The sequence below is a fragment of the Danio rerio genome, chromosome 23 (assembly GCF_052040795.2).
Source record: "Danio rerio strain M-AB ecotype USA chromosome 23, GRCz13ab, whole genome shotgun sequence".
NCBI lineage: Eukaryota > Metazoa > Chordata > Actinopteri > Cypriniformes > Danionidae > Danio > Danio rerio.
This window is the reverse complement of record NC_141043.1, coordinates 28913455-28935034: the sequence shown is the minus strand read 5'-3', so window position 1 is coordinate 28935034 and position 21580 is coordinate 28913455. Positions and strand designations below refer to the sequence as shown.

The 21580-nt window shown below is 35.9% G+C and overlaps 2 protein-coding genes across 7 annotated transcripts in view; one reads left to right on the top strand and one right to left on the bottom strand.

The window, feature by feature from the left end:
- ada (adenosine deaminase) overlaps nt 1-3417 on the top strand; it is a 29839-nt gene extending 26422 nt beyond the window's left edge. Inside the window, exons 10-12 of one of the 3 annotated variants that reach the window (XR_015522771.1) lie at nt 1790-1919; nt 2183-2760; nt 2902-3417. Coding sequence is in view for 1 of the 3 variants with exons in the window: in NM_001002646.1 (NP_001002646.1) it covers nt 1790-1919; nt 2183-2287 (235 nt within the window). In the remaining 2 variants the exon portion in view is untranslated. Of the gene's footprint in view, nt 1-1789; nt 1920-2182 lie in introns of all 3 variants that reach the window. The other 2 variants (XR_015522770.1, NM_001002646.1) reach the window with 2 other exon arrangements.
- Nucleotides 3418-5935: 2518 nt separating this feature from the next.
- Nucleotides 5936-21580, bottom strand: part of pkig (protein kinase (cAMP-dependent, catalytic) inhibitor gamma) — a 54599-nt gene continuing 38954 nt past the window's right edge. For 2 of the 4 annotated variants that reach the window (NM_001166156.3, NM_001309188.1), the window contains 3 exon segments: nt 5936-6678; nt 6680-6757; nt 11887-12065. In NM_001166156.3, the coding sequence (NP_001159628.1) occupies nt 6674-6678; nt 6680-6757; nt 11887-12037 (234 nt within the window). In that variant the 5' untranslated portion in view covers nt 12038-12065 and the 3' untranslated portion in view covers nt 5936-6673. 4 annotated transcript variants of the gene reach the window in all.

The window sequence follows — 21580 nt, the reverse complement described above, 5'->3', positions numbered from 1 at the left end:
AATAATAATTGAATACATTTAGTAATACAATAACAATACATTTAGTTTGAATATTTTCTATTAATTTTTTAAATATATCCATTTACATACCCTATAACCCTTACCAAGAATAGAACAAAACATAGCTGTCATTTACTTCCGTCTACAATAATAATAATAATTTAATAATAAAAATATAGGTCAGGTCAGTATCCTCAGCAGTAAATAAATGAACAACTTTTAAACAAATGTTACTGTAAGTAAAGTCATTAAATGCTCTTTTTAAATAAAAGGTTAAAAATTCATTGAGATGTATTGTTGGTGATTGTATGGGTGCTGGCAAGATTGAGTAGCTATACGTGAACAAATGAGAATTAAGACCTGTAAAAAAGGATTTAAGACCTACAACACAACATTTCAGTAGATTTAAGACTTTCTAAGACTAAATTGTGCTTTTGAGATTTAAGATATTTCAAGACTCTGCGGATACCCTGGTAGGGTTATGGCGTAATAGGGATGCTATGAGGCATAAGTGATGGGTCAACAGCATAATAATAAATGTAATTAGAGAAATTAATTACAATGTAATTAGATGCATGTAATTAATCAAGCATACAGTATGTACAATGTATAAATATGTATTTACAAAATAATTGCATTGTAACAAATGATTCATTTCAAAGTAAGTACATATTAGCTAAGGCCACTGAATACAAAGTGGGACTAATAACTTAAGCAATAGTCTCAGAAATTACTGCGATAAGTGATATTATCATCTTTTATGAACATATACGTCACTGTTTATATATTGATTATGCGACTGGATAATAATGCAAATAGGCATAAACACCTTCAAGAGACAAAACTTTTTCATTCTCAAGGTAATTTAGATTCTGTAATTTGATGTTAAAAAAGAAAAATGTCTCGATATAAACTCCAACACCAGTGATATAGAATGAAGTCAGTGTAAAATAGCTCTTTACATTTTATTGACAATTACTGACAATATTGTGTGCCACACATTTACCAATATCGTCTAACATGTGAAAATAGTGAAAAATATATACCCTTATGTGAAAATTGAGCTCACTGACATCTCCAACAGAGATTAGACAAGATGACAGAGGCTGCACTATCAGCTAAAATGCTTCTCACATTAATGTTTATGTAATCATACTGTAAATCATGTCCATGCATTATGTGATATATTGATGATACCAGGAAACTGTTTATGTTTACAGAATCATGATTTTCTATGGCAATGCTATCAACACTATAAACATAGCTCTGAAATAAATTGGGATGGTTAGGTGAGACAGTAGTAACAGTTTAGATTAGTAGCTCTTGGAAAATTCCCAATTAACAAGTAGCAATTAGGAGTTCAGTAATCAGATTCTTGCAATTTTGGTAAGTCTGGTGTGTAGAGTCACTCTAAACTCCAGGTTTAATTTGGTGGAAAGGAACATTTCACACTGAAAACCTGTAACCATTGACTTTCATAGTATTAGTTTTTTTTTCTACTATGAATGTCAATGGTTACCAGTTTTCAACTTTCTTCAAAATATCTTCTTTTGTGTTTCTTACAGAAACAAGAAACTCATAAAAGCTAGAAACCATTCGAGGGAGAGTAAATTTGAATTTTGGGAGGGTGAACTATCCCTTTAATACTGCTTTTTACCTTTGGAGTGAAGCTCAGCTCTGGATATTTAACAAATGTTACAGCAAGATCACAGGCCACGTTTTATCCAGGGTTTATAAAACACCCACAGTTATCTAATTAAGGTTTGAAAAGCCCTATTGTGTGTTCCAGATTCAAGAAGGATAAAGCAAACTACTCCTTGAACACAGATGACCCAACCATCTTCAACTCCACCTTGAATTCAGACTATGAGGTGGTGCAGAAATACATGGACTTCACTGAAGAGGAGTTCAAGAGACTGGTAATCAAAATTCAACAATACACACAGTAGAATTTAAAGTGGCTTCTGAAATGGAGGAACTTTTTTATAGTTACTATCAGGCAGAAATATATGCCTGATAAGAACTATATGACAGAAATTAATGAAACCAAGTAAATGACCCAAGTGGAAGGTTACTTCTAGTATCAGAGTTCCTATAACTAACCAGTGTGAAAGCCCATCAAGATGCCCCTCATGTCTTGGCTAAAATAATTGAGTTCTCCTGTCTGTTTCGGTTCCCACAGAATATAAATGCAGCTAAGTCCTGCTTTCTTCCTGAAAAGGAGAAAGAGAAGCTTCTGAATCAACTCTATGAGGCCTACGGCATGCGGAAAAGCACCAGCTTTTGAGAACAGCTCTGTTGTCAACAAATATGCAGCGAACAAAGCCTTTCAGGACATTTGCCCTTTCACAAGTGAATGTGGGTCCTGATTCCTTGAAACCTGAAAAACTCATGCACACATTTTCTTTCCCATAAAGGCCATAAATCCATCACTCAACACAAATAAAACTATAGAAGTAAACATGACATTCATCAAAATGTTACGTCATTCATATTTCATTAACCACATTTATAGCATAATGGTTTCCGCCAAATGCTGTTGCCTTTCATCTCTATGAATATCTACACACAAGTATTGCAATTTCTGTAGCATGAACATCACGTATTTTGTTTTTATTGCATATTTACTCAAGTTTAAGCCACTATACTTTACACTGTTCTCATTATATGCACAGTATATTATCAGAATATAAAGACGATGTCTTGCTAAGATGCATTTCATAAAATTAAGGGGATAGTTCACCCAAAAAAACTTACATAGTTTAAATCTCCTCAAGTGGTTCATTCATGAGTTTCTTTCTTGTTGAACACAAGAGAAGATAGTTTGAAGAAAGCTAAAAACCTGTAACCATTAACTGCCATGGTATGAAAAACAAATACCATAGAAATCAATGGTTACAGGTTTTCAGAATTTTAAAAATGTACTTTTGTGTATTGTGAAACTGTAATAAGTGTGAGTAAATGATAACAACTGTCATTTTCGGATGAACTATCCCTTTAAATAGTACCTAAGCTGTATTACAATGGTGAGTGAGAATGCGTGTATTCAGTATATTAAACCAGAACGTGTCTGGTGCTTATTTGATGTATATGCATTAAAGGAACTTTTGGATGGCAGTTTATGATAATCACTAATAACGATGTTATCATGTTACCAAGCGTGATGACGAAATGCTGTGCAAAATCCCTCAAGATCGTGTCATTCCTTTGATCTAACACCAGAGGGCATTTACCAAAAGTGGATTAATACAACTCAGGTTTAGAGATTAAGCTGCCTTTTGAAGAATAATCGTCAGGTTTTACTTTTCTATTGTATTATGTGAACCGCATACTCTGTGAAGGAATGGACTAAAGCTTTGTCACTGTAAAGAATAAATAAGAAAACCGTGTATCAATACAAATAAATTTCCAGCTGAATATTTGTCATTCTTGGTCTTTTTTATGACAAAAAAGAATGTTTTCAGTGTTTTAACAAGGAGTTGTAAATGTGGGGAAGCAGCAGCGCTGTTTTTATATACCAAATACAATTTTATGTGCTGTAATAATGCTGCTATGCGCAGTCTACTAAAACGCTCAACATATTAAAGCATCTTTAGTGTTTCTGATTTATATAAAACCAAACTGGAAATAGAGTATGATTAATGTTATTATCAGGGCAACACAAGACGCGTTCCATCCCTGTCACTAGTTAAAATAACCTATTTTTTCTGGATTTAAACGCTTTTTAAAACACTTTGGATAATGTAGGTACATAAGTCAGCAAAATATATTCATTCATTTTCTTTTCGGCTTAGTCCCTATATGGAAGAGCAACAAATAACTTGACTTCTAGTTGATCAATTGGAAAAGTGGCAGAAGGTATTTCGATGAATCATTGTTGAATTGCATCCCAATCATCACAAATTCAGCAGAAGAACCCAATAAGAACCCACATGGACCCAAGATTCTCACAGAAATCAGTCAAGTTTGGTGAAGGAAAAATCCTGGTTTAGGGTTACATTCAGTATGGGGTGTGCGAGAGATCAGCAGAGTGAATAGCAACATCAACAGTCCGAGGTATCAAGACATTTGTGCTGCCCATTACATTACAAACCACAGAAGAGGGCAAAGTCTTCAGCAGGATAGCGCTCCTTCTCATACTGCAGCCTCCATATCAAAGTTCCTGAAAGCAAAGAAAGTCAAGGTGCTCCAGGATTGGCCAGCCCAGTCACCATACATGAACATTATTGAGAATCAAGACTCTTAAGTCTGACAGTCCTGCAAGAACACTTTCTTTGCCATTCCAGATGACTTTATTTATAAGCTATTTGAGTCATTGCAGAGATGTATGGATGCAGTACTCCAAGCTCATGGGAGTCACAAAATTAATTAGTTTTCCACTGGACCATGTTTTATTAAGGTAAAATCAGCGTAATCTAGAGGCCTTTGCCTTTCATAAGAAACTTCTGATACCAAACGATCAACTAGAAGTCAAGTTATTATTTGTTGGTCCTAAAACTTGTATAGGCAACAATACTTTTATCAGGTTGTGTTACTTTTTGATGCATAGTGAACTGCATGCTCAATGAAATTGACAGGATTATTACCTATTTAATAATAAATATTATCCGTCATTAACTAATGAACATATTTAAACTGGAATGTTAGAACTGGCTCAGTGCAAACAATCATTAGTCACTCAGCTTGTACTTTTAATAAAGTTACATTTTTTCCAAGCTGAGTAAACTATATAGTGGGAGTTTCAGTATGGCAACTATTGGTAAAATTGAACACTTTAAGGTGCCGTGTGTACGTTTGCAGATATTAAGAAACATGCCAAGTTAACAATGCTTGTTTATCTAAAAAACAATGCCAAAGTCAGATATTCTGCCTTGAAAATGTGTATTATGTGCTAGAACGTCTGTCTTTGTTTTGGTTCTTTTAACCTGCCCACTGCCACTTTAGCCAATTATATCTGAGCACCCCGGGTTGCCTTGTTGGAAAAGCACATCTTTCATTTACTCATTCAGAAAGTCCCTCAAAGCATGCACCCGTGACCGAAATGCAGCTTCCGGTGGACAGTAACAAACTCCAAAATGAGAAGCATATTTAGAGTTCCACATGACGATATTAATTAGCAAATAATATAAATATTACTAATGTAAACATTAGGCGGGTAGGTTACATTGTAACCCCGTGTCCTAACAACATGCTTCATGACGAGATTTGCAGTGATACGCAGTTTGGCTGTTTGCACCAGACGCATCATGACAGAAATTTAAACACAGCCATTCAGAAGCACAGAATACAACCTAATTAATACACAAAAAATCTCTTTAACATCATTAAATATTCTAAATCACTGATATGTGTTGAATGTGAGGTTTTTTTAAATTCTAAACCAAACAGTTTATTTTATTTTCAAGATCAGAGGTAAACTCTCTGCTGCTGCTTCCAGCAATAAATGTCATGTAAATGGCATTCAAACTCACAATGTAAGCATTTAACACTGAACAATGCACATGAGGTGTACCTGAGGTGATCATAGTCCGTTTTCTGTTGTTCAGCAGCAAGAAATAGAAGCCGGTTCGAATATAACAATTTGAGGTGTTGGTTGGGACAAAAACTTATTTTTGCTCGATAGCAAGACTCACTCCTGTTGGTCCTCAATCTGGCAACCTGCGCTTGCATTTGTTTTGATCCAGGAGTGCATTATCTAGTTCAACCACTGGGTGTCAAACAAACATACTAAATCTTTAATAAAGCACATGATCAGCATCTGAGGTGTCACGAATAACTAGAAGAAAAATACTTGTGAAAAACATACCTTTCATTCCATGTCGCAGCGTCGAGTTTCAAGTAGTGATAGGACTCAATGTGAAGCATCCATCCATTAGCAATGACTGAATGTTTACAGTATACTCAAGCACAATGAATGTAGACCCTAAAAGCAACATAATGTCATTCCTGTTTATTTTGAGGTACTTTACATTTATAGTCACAATATAAATGCAATGTGTTTCAACAAGTGTTTCTGTTTGACAAAAAAAAAACACACAAAACAGTGCCAGGAGCAGAAAGCGGGAACTCAAGATACTACATAAATATCGTTAATTATGTTACATTTGTTTTACAGTATATAATGAAGTATAGAAAGAAATCTCTTCTGACCTCAGGCAATATTTGGGAATTCTGTTTTACAACCAGACCTCCTTTAACTGTAGTGGTCATTGTTTTAAAAAATAATAATAATAATAATTCCATGTCATAGGCTGTAACAAAAAGGCTATATTTGGTACTTTATAGTATACAGTAGCTCTGAGTGTTTCTTTAACAGTAACTCAAGATTGGACTGTTTATTTTACGTTTAGGATGGAAAAATATCAAAAACGCCTGTGCTTCTGTTGGACTTCTGTTAGAAAAAAAACAATCTTCCCTCACTCAGCGCTGTGAATGAATACAGTCCTAGACAGATTCGTCCTATTTAGTGGTGTTTGCGAAGGCAGTGTCTTCTTCTCCATCTGTCTCTTAGGCACTCAACAGCATGCAATGGGTGGACGTCCACCTTAATGGCAGTCTATGAGAGGAGCTCTTCATTGCTGCCCCATGAGCAAAGATGAGGAGAATTTCAATGAGAAAAAGAAGAGAAGTCCCCAGCTTTCCTCTCTCCTCTGGGTCATTCTTGATTTGTTTTTTTATGACGGTCCCTCTGTCCCCTGTTTGTCCTGGCTCCCAGATGCTTCTGCCTCTGGGGCTGGAGATCCAGAAGCATCTCCCTCTACAAGACACACATGTGATAAACCTTACAGCCATGACAATATACAAGGGTAGACAAACAGGGTTGGGCAAAGTCTAGATATATTAAAATGCCAAATAAGATTAAGTGTCTTGAAATAAACTACAAAATACAACAGTCACAAAACGTGTATATATATATATATATATATATATATATATATATATATATATATATATATAAATAAATAAAATGTATTTTTGTATTTTAAAAATACTACAAAATACTTTTGAAAGTGAGCATGACATCAGTCCTTTTACCGTTAAACTGACTCTTCGATACTCAATGTAAAAGCATGATTTATCTATTTTTGCAAATGAACTCTTCATATACTTTATCCTGCTTCTGCTGTGTAACCTACTGTATATGCATCTATATGACGTCACCATGTAGACTTCTAACAAAGAATTTCAGTATTTTAAAAACACAGAAATACGAGACACTGAAGTATTTTGATACAAAATATTAACCCATTTCCATTAACCACATCAAATACAAATTACAAAATAGTATTTTGTATTTAAAATATGTATTAAAAATACATGCATCATAAATACTGCCCATCCCTGCTGACAATCAGGCAGTAAAAATGTTTTTTTATTTTTCTTTTATTTTTTTACATACCACACTATTTTTGAAGGAAAATATTTTAGATTAAAGTAGCTTGAAGTCTGATCTTTGAGAAAATGGAAAGGGTCACTAACTTTATTCATTCTTTAACTGTTTTTTTTTTACGTTTTATTGAACTGTACCGTAAAAATGTCAAATGGTGTGACAGCAAAAATGAAGGAAACCTCCTCTTAATATACAAATATTCATTGTTGGACACTTATCTTAATATAGTGCTATTCGACTTGACTTATTTCATTTTGCTTGTGCTTTTTTGACCCGGAACTTATGAACCTTTTTATTTTATAGTGGCTCCAAAAACGTTAACTATGTATAATTATATGTATAATAATACTATATAATACTATAATAATTAACTATGTGTAATAATAGTCACATGATCTTGAATGCTGTGCTTTAAATAATTAAAGTTTTCTATGGCATTGTCAATTTAAAATTAACATATAGATTCACACCAGAGGACATGGTTTTCAGTGACAAAATATATTTTTATGTTTTAAAAGGCAGCTTTTATGTTTTTAGAAATATATGTATGAAAAAAAAAGATTGCCATTTACCAAAATAGTCACTTGTAAAACTAGGCCTGAAACATTTATTAATGATTTTGAGTTTTGAGATTAAAAGGTTTTTGATTTAAAGTTTTTGAGTTTTTGATTTAAAAAGCCTCAATAATGGCTTTTTGAAAATGACCATCCATGCAGTGTGTAACAGCTCTAAGTGAACGAAAACATCCAGCTGAGGTTTAAATCTGGAAGAGCACCTTGTTTAATACTATTGATTCAATTTAGTCGACTCCGACTCAAATGAATGAAAGACCTTTTGCCTGCACCATTACCGTCGATACATGACATCTCCAAATATGAAGTGCCGGATCTGGTAAAACGTGAACGCGTCTTTCCTATCAGACGCTAGCGAAGTGTGAGTGATCATGGGATTGACCATGACATGAAGATTACTATTACAAAAGATGGCCAGACATGCGCTGTGGGGAATAAAGGGTTAAGTTAATTTTCACAACAATACCACAATATATCCAACCATGTGCTGTGTTTGTTTCATTTTTCTGATGATTGATACAATAATATACACTGCAGCGCGGGATTCGCCAGCCATTCGTCATCAAAGGAAGGCTCAGCAAAGAATACTTATCTATGGGACTTTGGTCCATACAAACTAACTACAGTAACAGTAATACTGACTAATAGTTACTTCTTCTTCCAGATCCTGTAAGTGTTTTCTCCTACCTACACAATATAAAGTGTGATTAAAATGGTTGCCTTGTTTTCTGTAGTTTGCAAAATGTATGTGTTGTAACTTTGCTCTGTGCGGCTTGTAATCACGTATATGTTATAGATCAGTGCTTGTAATGTATCTCTCAGGTTAAATCTTTATGGGGCTGTTCACATATTGCATTCAAAACCATGTTAAAAACGCCCCACATACTTCTTCCTTTACCGATTTAAATGCATTTTGTGCTCAAAATCTCCTGTCACCATCAGCTGTCCTCTCACAGTCAATTTTCAAAATAGTTCAACTTTTGTCACTGTATGGATTTCTATGAAATATGGGTCGTTGTTATTACTTGGGTTATGGTCAAGAATAGGGGAATATGCTGGTGTTTGACTGCATTGCGTTAATGCATTCCTCCATTGGCCTCACACATATACTCTGTGCTCTAAGTACTTTATAACAGTGCTGGGCATTTCTCTCTGTCTCGTGCTGAATGCAGTCGACCAGTCACAACAGACATCGGACTAATCAGCGCAGATTAACCTCGCAAAGGAGGGGTTTGGGAACAAATGAGTCCCTGAACAAATAATATAGGAGTCGTTGGGATAATTATACAAAAATAAATGCATATAAGAAAATCAAAGTGTTTTTTTGACCTTGCATGCATATTAGCCTTTTGTTGAAGACCCCCCCAAAACCAAATTATGCCCTTTTATAATGCATAATAGGGGCTCATTAACTGGAGGAAGTTGTCTTCCATGGAAGACAAAGAAATGTTTAATAATTTGCTGCATTTTAAATGATGACAGTGCTAATTATATTTAATCAAATGTTACAGTGAAAATGCAATGTCATGTCAACAATCCATGTGCAAATTCTCCAGCTTCCCGCTCTTGTCAAAGAGACCTTGTGGTCATGGGAAAGTCTCAGGTTATTTCAAAGATAAAAATGGTGCCAAGAAAGTGAACTAAGGAAACTGGGTCAAATAAAGACAGATGCGACTCTTTATTTCGAAAGGAAAGAGTTGAAAAGTTCCCATACAAATAGGAAACGGTCAAGGAAGCGGTTATTGTTGAGAGGACTGATAATAAATCTTTGTCAGCATTGACAGTCTCTATTCAATCTCACCAAACCTATTTGAGTTAAATCTAGATACTTTGACCTTATAGTGTCGTGTCCTGGATAAAGCGACGGCGATTTTGAAAGAAGTCTTTGGTTCACATCCTCTTTTTTTTTTTTTTGAAAGATGCTTGTAATCTGTTGATGTATTGCAGTCTTATTGCATTCACAAAGCAAGTGATTAAAGGGGGAAAACTAATGCAGCGTTGCATAATAAATATGACCTGACAGACCACTGGCAGTCAAGAGACATTATGAGCTCTGTTATCACGAGCAGCACTAGTTGTGCAGAATTACTAATGTGAATTACTGCCAGTGAAAAAGCTAAATAAGTTCTGAAAGAAATACTGTAGTAGTGTTAAAAATCAGGCAAGGTTATCCTTTTATAGCATCATAGTCTATCATAATTATTAGAATACCCATAGGGTATATGCCGAAGTGCGCTAATAGGACTTTTAGCTTGCCAGTAACCTGGGTTAAGCGCTTCCGTTGAACTGTATGCCAATGCAAAAATTGGCGTGTTTAGGATGTTTTCTTTAAAAATCAGCAATCTCCACTGGCTGAGTGATATCCGATATAAAGTGGGTCTCAGTTTGAACAAGAAGCACTTCATTAAAATACATTTTCCCCGTCATGTCTTTATAATACAAGCATTTATTTTACCCCAGTATATTCAATAGAGCTTCTGCGCTAGCCTGCCGATTCTGACGGGCGGTGCGAGTAAACAGCCTTTTGTCTCGTTTTACGCTTGAACAACTAAATGAATGCCGAAGTCTATTTAACTGAATGTATTTTAGTTATATTGCAATATCGATGCTGTAAAAGGAACCGTGTAAAATGGAAAACAATTTACAATAACAAGTCACCAGAAGTTTATCAGTATGGCAACAACACTAGCTTGGCACATACCCTATTACGAATTTGTTACATTGTTTACCATTTATATTTTAAAAGTGTAAAGTTTGATTAAAAAAATCTAAGCATAAAGTTAGCATAAAAACACAAATTGATAGGTTACCAAACTTTGAATGGTAAATTGAGGTGGAAAAGAAAAGGAAGAAGGAAGGATCAATACAAGTAACTGAGGAAGTGGAGGAGAAGGATAGAGATGTAGACAATCTATCTGGGTCTCATCACCCAGTGTTAATGTTCATTTTGAAATATCGTATAAGAAATGAGTAATGGAAATGGCAAATTTCGAAATGGCAAATTTCCCTTAATTCGAATAAAAAAAATTACGCTCACTTAAGGTGGTTTTGGTGAAAAAGGGTTGATGTGAAAAAGCGATGGAAATGCATTTACCAAATTAACACGTCTAATCAGCTTGCCTCCATTATGTTTGCCTTGTTTACTGTTGGTTACTAGGTTACCAATACTACATTCAACTACTCTAACAACTTGATCAGAAGGCATCTAATTTGTATTTGTTACTTATTATTGTAATTTTATGAAATAAAAAAGATGGAAGACGAATGAAGAGGAGGAGGAAGAGAAGAAAATAAGGATTGAGGAAAGAGATAAGTAGGCGCAATAATAAAGGAGTGAAGTGGAGTGGAAGAATCGAGAAGAGGATGAGGATAAAAATAAAGAGGAAGACGAGCAGTAAAAGGTGAAAGAAAAATAGAAGAATAAGAAGGTGGAACAGAGGTTTACAAAGGAATATGAGGAGAATGAGAGAAAGGAAACATTGAAGACTGAAGAGAAAGAGCAAAAGAAAAAGAAGGAGAAGACTAAAGAAGGAGAACATAACTAAGATCAAGAAGAAAAAATATGAAAAAAGAAAAGATGAGATGAAGGGAGATTAGAAGGATGAGGATGAGGAGAAAAGAATGAAGATCAGAAGGAGAACTAGGAGAAGAGGAATGAGAGAGAAAAAAAGAGGATAAGGAAAATAATGAGAAAATGGATGTGAAAAGGGGGAGGAGGAGGAAAAGAGCAAGAAAGAGAAGGGAAAAGAAGGAAAAGGATAAGAAGGAGAATAACAAAGAAGATAAGAGGAACAATAAGGAAGAGGATGATTAGGAAAAGAATAAAGAAAAGTTGGAGGAAAAGAAAGGAATAAAAAAGAGTGGAAGAGAATGCTAAAGAAATGTCAATACAAAAATCTGAAGCTCAGTGTGCAGCTGAGGTACCTGTAGCTTTCAAGTCCATCTGAGCCATGTCTTTGGTAAGTTCACTGGTCCCCCCCTCTCCTCCTTCTCCTTTAATGTCCGGCACAGCGTTCCTGCGACCTGTACGATCACAGTTTATGAACTCTGAATATGACGCCTCAACGTCCATCATCTACTCACAAAGGGCCCTCTCATTACACCTGAAAAAAAAAAAGATGACAGACAAAAAGTCAGAACAATCGTTGTCTGTAAAAAAAGACAGAACGCAAGCAACACAAGCTATGCTTCTATCCAAAGATGTGGATTAGACTGGAATATTGCAGAAAGCATATGGGTAACACTTTAACTTGCAACCCGCACAGTACAGTGAAATAATACAGTGACTGTAAGCATAGTACAAGTATAAAGAAAGTATGTGTAGGTATAAGGGAACAAACTGTAATGTTTAGGAAATAAGGGGGTAACAAGAAGATATACAACACACAAAGTACCACATAAGTACATAAAATTTACATCTTCCTTTTCTATAAAATGCAAAGAAACAAATCGTAATGTTTGGGTAATTGTGGGGTAAACAAGCCACATATGCAACACACAAATAAGTACATCGAATTTATTTTGTTGTTTTAAGTATAGAGACGAGACAATGCTTGAGTAAGATGAAGAGTTTTGAAATTTCTATTTAGTAAAATAAAGGTTGCAAAGTAAAGAATATATTGTGTGTTTGTATATTTATTTCACTACCTTCAAGAGTTAATCTGTGACTACAGGAAACAAGGAGGGAACAATTGCTGCATTTACTTTAACTAAATAAACTATAATAACCCTTGTTATATTGAATTGCAGATTTGAAAATAAGTACTGTATACAATAAGGCATTATAATTTCACACATTGTAAATCTTTTTTTACCCCAAACACCCCTTATTATAAAACCTAAGCTATGAAAATGGGTACTAATGTACTTACACAGGTGTTTGCAGGTTGCATAAGGTTGTGACCCCGATGCACAATTCTTATATGTATGCAATTCATAAAAATACACCGTGAATTCAATATACTTGGTTCTTTGTGCGTTCAATATCTTGTTGTTACCCCCTTATTACCCAAATATTGATTTGTTACCTTATACCTACACATACATTATACATATACTATACTTACAGAAAAGTACACTGTTATTTCACTGTACTTGTGTGGTACTTTGCAAGTTGTAAAATAAAAAGTGTTACCAACATATGCAAACAAAGCATCGTTTCCATCCAATGAGTCAAAGACAACAAAATCATCACTTTCTGATAAACTACTGTAGCACCATGTATCAAAAAGAAAAGTGTACATTGGTACAGAAGGATAAGCCACTGTTGGCCTTTTTTCTTGTATATTAAATTACTTGAATTTCAAGAAATAAAGACGAAACACAATGGACATGTGGTGGGCTTTGGAGGCTCGAGAACGCACTTTAACTGCTCACGACACTTTTAGCAGGTAATAATATGAACCACTTTGATGACGGGATTTGGCCAAGGCATTTTAAAATGACTGAAACACCATTTCCGATGTTTTCATTGTGGTCAGTTTGCTGGTTTGTCCTTTAATGACGTCCCATATCACCCATTTTTGTTATCCCTTGATCTGTCAAAACAAAAATCACATTCATTTTATGATGCACAGGCCGGAATTTATTCTGTAGATGTGTTTCCATTATGCACATGTTTCCTTATTGGTTAAAAACTTTGTCCTACTCAGTTGTGCGCACAAGTTTTTTTATGCACATTTGCAAAATTTATGTGCATTATTATGTTTCTATTAAGCATTTTTATGTGATATTCCAAAACGCACATAGATAGAAACATGGCTACTTTTGACAAAAATCTTTTTTGAGCAACTCCACGTAATGAGCTGTGATAAGGAAAATCCTAACGCTGAGAAAACCTGCGAACGTCTCAGTTCAGTAATGCCCATGACAGAACACGCTGTCTGATGAATTGGAGTAATTATTACTTCAGGGGCTCTATTTCAACGCTAAAGTTAATAGATTCAGCCGCTGAACTCATTTCATGGCCTAATTATATAAGAGAGCCAAGCGCATTCATCCATCCCTGGGTGCATTCGTCATTCTTTGCATGCTTGTTTACTCTCAGGGTTTCTCAGGAGTAGCAATGCAAGCTTGCAAATGGAGCCTTATTGGCACGCAAATGAGAAATAAAACCTAAAGCGATCGATTAGACACTTTTTGGAACTCATGAAACTGCTTTCAGGAAGAGTCATGGGTGGGCATTATGCTGAGAGAGGAATCCTCCCAGAGAACGTATCCAAAACACATTAGCTACTCATTCACTAAATGTCCCCTAGGCCGACATGAAATAAATAAATAAGTGTAGTCCATTTACTTGAACCAATGATGCAGATAATGTCTCAAAACTATGCTCATGTTACTCCTTAATTAACAGCATTATATCATATTTTCAAATGACTACAATTATTAATTTTATTTACTTAAAAGTCTGCAGAATCTTCTGGTTTAAGCAGACTTTAAGTTATTACTAAGTGAAACAGAATATTGAGTATGGGGTGTGGCTTTGAATTTAAGCTCCTCCTCTTATCTTTTACTTGCAGCAAACTAATGGTTTGAAGGCAGCGGTTTATTGTAGCATATTGCAAGCTGTCAAGTTGAGTATGTTTACATGGACACCAATAATCAGATTTTAATACGATTAAGAGTCTACCATGTAAACAGCTATTTTTGATTAATCCGATTAAGGTTATAATCGAACAACACAGAAATCAGACTAAAACATGTAGAGTATGCCGATTTTAGTCTCATTATTGAAGTGCAGTACAGACATGTAAACATGGCAATCAAACTACTACCGTCATAGCATTTTGTAACATGATATTCCATACACTTGCGGCTGTTTGACACTATTCTCTGCACCTACTGATTCAGTGAAGGACCACAGACACCATTTAGTGGGTATCAAACTCCATTAAAACAACACTCTTTCAGCAGTTCATACTCGCATCCAATATCCCGTTTGTCACAGGTGCATGCATGAAATGTTCCTAAATGAAAAGTGCCAAACTGCACTTAAAGTTGACAAATTAAAAATGAAACACTCGAAATTACTTGAAACTCTGGAGAAAATGTGTATACCATGGTAACACAATGACGTTAATCAAATTATGTGCTAAAACATGTACAATGGGATCATAAAAGGAACATTCAAAACGCACTCATGTAAACACCTTAATCATATTATTGTCTTATTCAGATTAAGGCAAATAATACAATTACTGATGTCCATGTAAATGTAGTCAGTGTGTGGTATCAAAATTAACATTGTCAATTCATGCAGACATTAGAGATTGTTCACCCAAGAATGAACATTTCGCAATTGGTTCTAAATGTTTATGAATTTCTTTTATTAAAAACAAAACAAAATATTTTAGAATCACCTGTAGTAGAACAAATAAAAACAGAACTACTCGACTTTTAACAATTTTGGAAATTACACAGTACTTTACTGTAATATTAACTATTTTACTGTAGGACAGTTATGCAGTATATAGTTATGCGTGTATATTACAAAAAAGACGTACACACACACACACACACACACACACACACACACACACACACACACACACACACACACACACACACACACACACACACACACACACACACACACACACACACACACACACACACACACACACACACACACACAATTCTGTAGATAAAAAAATAAATACAGCAAGATAAATGGTTCTGTAAATGAAAATACAGTATGTTTGCTGTAATTGACCTACAGTAAGTTACTGGCAAACTACTGCCAGTATATTACTTTAGATTCTACAGGAGTTTTTAACAGCGTATGGAAGTCCATGGCTGCTTGACTATAGCTTCCTTTGTGTTAAACAGAAGAATGACGCTCAAAAAAATTTGGAACAAGTGACAGAGGTTTCCTTAATGGGTAAACTATGCCTTTAATAGCCTACCAACAAAACAACAGTATACAGTTCGTTATAGTTGTAACACTCAGTTAGTTTTGCTCTTCAATACATACTATTAAAAAATATATTAAAAATGAAATGTATCAGTTCATTGTATCACTTGAAAGCATCAGGTTGACATCACCAACCACCTGCCATACAGAGATCCCTTTTTACAATCCAATCAGTTCATGGTGTATAAAATCAAGTTCCTTCATTCATCCTTTATTTTTTTATCTCATCTCATATCCTCTTTCACGTCACATTGGGCTGCTAGGAATATTGTTTACTTTTTGCAAAGTGTTACTCCTAAATGCCATTCAGAAGCTGATCTAACTGAAGAGACGAGACAAAAGAAGAAGGGATATTCCAGAGGAATGCGCGAGGGCGAGGGAAAGACGGCAAACACAAATAAATGCAACGCTCAGGCTTGGAAACAGAGGGGGAGGCAGTGAGGGAGAAAATTACAGGGTATAAATCATAGTGCTGGTCGTCACTGCTCATCCCTCCTTTCTCTCCATCCCCGAGTTTCTCTTTTCATCTTTTAACCCTCCCCCTTTTCTCGTTCTTTTTATAGTTCTCTCTTCCTTTCTGTTATTTTCAAACGCTCCAGCAGTGCTGAGCAAATCAGGGGAGTAGGAAGAATTGCAAAAGTGGGAAGGACGGCTGACTTGAAAAGCAATGATTATCTCCCAAAATGTGGAGAGCTGAGCAGAGAGGTTTATGCAAGCAATCTCAAAGAACAGAAGAGGCTCGATGGGTCCAGAAGATTTGCTGGAATCAAAGTTGGGCTGGTTCAGTCAGCTCATGCCAGTAGATGATGTATCTGTTTTCATAAAGCCTCTCTAGTGCTTTAGTGCCTATAGATACAAGTGTACAAACATTTATTATTTAAAACTTATTTTCATAAGGGTTCAAAGTTGAGTATCAGCTGACTCTTAAGGTAAACCTTGTGTAAAATGGGAATGAGTTCACATTTGGGCATCTTTGATGTTGCCATTTATACACTCTATGTCTGTCTTGCACTGAATTTTGCTAAATCATGATGACTTGTTGAAGTATGATGCGATCCTGGATTAACATCAATGTTGATCCTGGAACATTATTTTTGTTCCCCTACCCCTAAACCCAACCATATCTGTAAGTTATTCCCAAAATTAGAGAGAAATAATAGTTAGGTAACAATCATGTAAAAGTGCATAAACCTGACTGTACGCCTAAACTTAACAAATGGTATACGTATCCCTTAATTCTGATTGGCTGATTGGAATGTTGTTCCAGTATCAACATAGATGTTAATCCAGGAACATGTCCTACTTGATGAAATCAGGTTGGCTTTTCTTGATATAACATGACTAATCAAGACACAAGTACAGAATGAACATTAAACTGAACTTATGAAATGAGTTTGGACTAAAAACAAGGTAATTAAATGTGCTTTTATCGTGCTTTAAGATGTAGCAGCAACAGAGCGATCACTTCACTGACTCGGTGTCAGATCGCAGAATGATTAGCTTCAAGTTCAGAATTGTGTCGATTTTTATGTAGTTTTTTTTTCACTAAAATATCTTGGTGTTGTAAACACTGCTCCATAAACCTGCTCCTGGAGATGTACAGCTGATTACAGAGCTTACTTTAATGACAAAATGCAAATTAAAATCCCCTTGGATTAACTGTGTAGCTTCTGTGTCATTTATTGGAATAGGCAGAGCTGAAGAGCCTTTTAATACAATTTTCTTGCTGCAATTCTCTGACTGGTAGGAATATCTGTACAGCATCACGATTAATATACAGGGTGGGCTATTTATATGGATACACTGTAATAAAATGGGAATGGTTGGTGATATTAACATCCTGTTTGTGGCACATTAGTATATGTGAGGGGGCAAACTTTTCAAGATGGGTGGTCACCATGGTGGCCATTTTGAAGTCGGCTATCTGGATCCAACTTTTGATTTTTCAATAGAAAGAGGGTCATTGACACATTAATTGGGAATTTTACAAGAAAAACAATGGCGTGCTTGGTTTTAACGTAACTTTATTCTTTCATGAGTTATTTACATGTTTCTGACCACTTATAACAGGGGTCTCAAACTCGCGGCCCTCAGTGCAATATTTTGTGGCCCGCGCCGACCGCTGTACACTGACAGAATCAGCGGAGCGGGGAGAGAGAGCGCTTCCAGCTCCGCTGATTCTATCCGTACACAGCGGTCACTGGCATTCCCCGCCCGCCGTGTAAACAAAGGAGCGGGGATGCCGGTGACGTCACCACGCACCCCGCCCCTTTGTTAGACGCTATGACGGGGGGGAAGAACCAAGGTAAGCTGTTCCCGCCCCTGCCTGCCACTCAGCTACATCCTGCATCTTATATATTATAGGTAGATACAGACTGGTACAGACTGATGTGACTGGAGTGGGGTGGGGGTGTTTTATTTATACATATATACGCCTTTTTTTTAGGTGAGGGAATGGAAGTTTTGAGTGAGTTCCCCGACTTTTTTCCCTAGGACTAGGCCTTTTTGGGAGCACAAATTTGTGTGAGAAGTTATTCTCCACCTTTTGAACTTCAATAAGTCAAAGTACAGGTCTAGACTTAATGATGATCATCTTCAAGCCATACTGAGGGTCTCAACTGCTTCCGCTCTAAAGCCAAATGTGGTTCAGATTTGTGAGAAGAAGCGCTGTCAAGTCTCTGGCAGCAAGAAGTAGGCAAATGTTCAGAAGAACTGTTCATAATCTTCACTCAATGTTCTATTAATGTTCAGGACACTTCATGTTCAGAAGAAATAATTAAAACTGTTAATAATGGCATTTGAGGACTTTTTTTTGTGAAATCCCTTATGCGGCCCAGCCTCACCCGGACTTTGCCTCCTGCGGCCCCCAGGTAAATTGAGTTTGAGACCCCTGATTTATAAAATGTGTTCAATGTGCTGCCCATTGTGGATTGTCAATGCAACCCTCATCTCCCACTCTTCACACACTGATAGCAACACCGCAGGAGAAATGTCAGCACAGGCTTCCAGTGGCCGTAGTTTCAGGTGCTGCACATCTTGTATCTTCACACCATAGACAACTGCCTTCAGATGACCCCAAAGATAAAAGTCTAAGGGGGTTAGATCGGGAGACCTTGAGGGCCATTCAACTGGCCCAAGACGACCAATCCACTTTTCAGGAAACTGTTCATGTAGGAATGCTCAGACCTAGTGGTGCACATTATGGGTGGAAAAACTCAGGGAACATGCCAGCTTCAGTGCATACAGAGAAACACATCATCATGTAGCAATTTCAAATATCCAGCGGCCTAGAGGCTTCCATTGATGAAAAAAAATCTATCTTTTTGTTGTCTATGGTGTGAAGATACAAGATGTGCAGCACCTGAAACTAAGGCTACTGGAACCCTGTTCTGGCATTTCTCCTGCATTGTTGCTATCGGTGTGTGAAAAGTGGGAGAAGAGGGTTGCATTGACAATTTAACACTATGGGCAACACATTGAACACATTTTATAAGTGCATGGTCAGAAACTTGTAAATAACTCATTAAAGAATAAAGTTATGTTAAAACCAATGTTTCTTAAAAAATTCCTGATTTTCTTAAGAAATACCCGTTTGATGTGTCAAATGAAATGACCCTCTTCCTACTGAAAAAAAAACAAAAATTGGAATCCAAGATAGCCGACATCAAAATGGCCATCATGGTCACCACCCATCTTGAAAAGTTTGCCCTCACATTTACTAATGTGCCACAAACAGGATGGTAATATCACCCACCAATCCCATTTTATTAAGGTGTATCCATATAAAATGGCCCACCCTAGTTTTTAACCACAAATTTCACAGTAAACATGATTTTAAAATATAGCTGAAATAAAGTCGTCTAATGGCTTTAAGAAAAGCATACATTTAATTTTTTTTAACCACAGACTCCACTGTTAATACATGGATGTGCAATTGTATAACCTTTAAAAAACATTTTTAATCATAATTTTATGACAGACCCGACGGGGAATAATAGTCAACCCAGCTGTTGTGCTTTTTCTGATGGTGTATTCTAAAAAAAAAATAAAAATTATCAACTACAGTACTGCACACTGTATCGTAAACCTTATCAATCCATTAACAGTTTATCATAGTGATTCATTCATCTTCTCTTCTTTTTAGCATTATGATCTCTTGATTTCTGCTCGGAATAATTTTGCTCTTAAAGTTTAAAAGTGACTTTTATTGACATTTTTACTAGCTTAAACAAAACATTGTATAAGAAATAAAACTGAAAAAAGTACTAGCTACCTTTCACACCACTTTTCGATTGAAATCATTCAATATAAACATTTCAGTACAAGTCTTTGTCAACTTTTTTTTATAACATCAAAAATGGTTGGAGAAGAGAGCAATATACCATAATGCAATCTGAAATTCTAAATAAATGTGAAATGTTAATTAAAGGATTTTATTTTACAGGGTAAGGAACTAAAGGAACCTCTTAATGGCTCTGGCATAAATAATTGATCATACTGAAGAGGATCTGCAGTGTTTTCCCTCAACTGTTTGCTATCATATCACAACCTGGCCACATTCAACACTGGCCAATGTGTGTTTTATCAGGCTGAGTCACTACACACATTGTCTGCCAGTACCAGCATGTCAGTTACCCGATACATCCAACCTCATTTTCGGCCAGGACCTTGAGGAGTGGGAGCCAAATTCACTTTCATGTAAACTTTACTGGCTCGTTCTCTAAACATCAACCTGTTCCCTGCCTAATCTCATTACTAGTACTTGTATGTACAGGCAGAGGACTTATTTTTCTATTGCTGTGACCCAAGTTAGTAGAGGTCAAGCTGCGGTCGCAGCAGCTGATGAAGAATTTGGAACAGTGGCCTGCAGAGAGTCCAACTCCCCAGAGAAGAGACGAACTACAGAAAGTGTTACACAAAGTCAGTGAGGATATTTTAAGAACATCTTCTCTTACAAGACACAAGCTAAGCTGATCTATTGAAGAATGCACATAATAATGAGTTTCCACAAAAAAGTTGACAAGTTCAAAGGGATGGTTATCAATCTGATCCAAACCTGAATGATTTTCTTTATTCTGATGAAACCAAAATAAGTCATTTGGAATCATTTTGGCATTGGTAACTAGACAGTTGGTCATATCAACAATGTCTACTATACATGTATTTTCCTACTATGAAAGTAAACAAGTACTGGCTATCAAAATGTCTTTAATTTTCTTTTTGAATCTTCTTTTGTGTTCAACAAAGAAATACTTGAATTACAAGTTTAGAATAACTTGAGGGTGAATTACATTTCATATTTAGCCAACTATCCAAGATGTCCTCGCTGCAGTCTTTATCACGATGATGTACTGGACCAGATCCAATACGTAGTGGACATTGTAATGCCCATTAGGGTAACACCCATAGGTTTAGCTGCCATATTCATTACAAAATCAAGAAAAATCTCCATGTCCACAAAAATGTTAAGCAGTAAACATAACAGTTAAGCCCCGGTCAGATCACACCATTTTTATTGTCAAATACGAAAGTCACTAAGTCAGATTATGCGATTTTATCCTAATAAAATCTTGTCTTGTTGTGGGTAATGTACCAGATCACACATTCTTTCACAATGAGTCATCCCATGATGTCTACTACGAGCGTTATTTCCCAAAGCAGTCACAAAATATTGCCATCACAGTATTTCTTATTATTAATTTC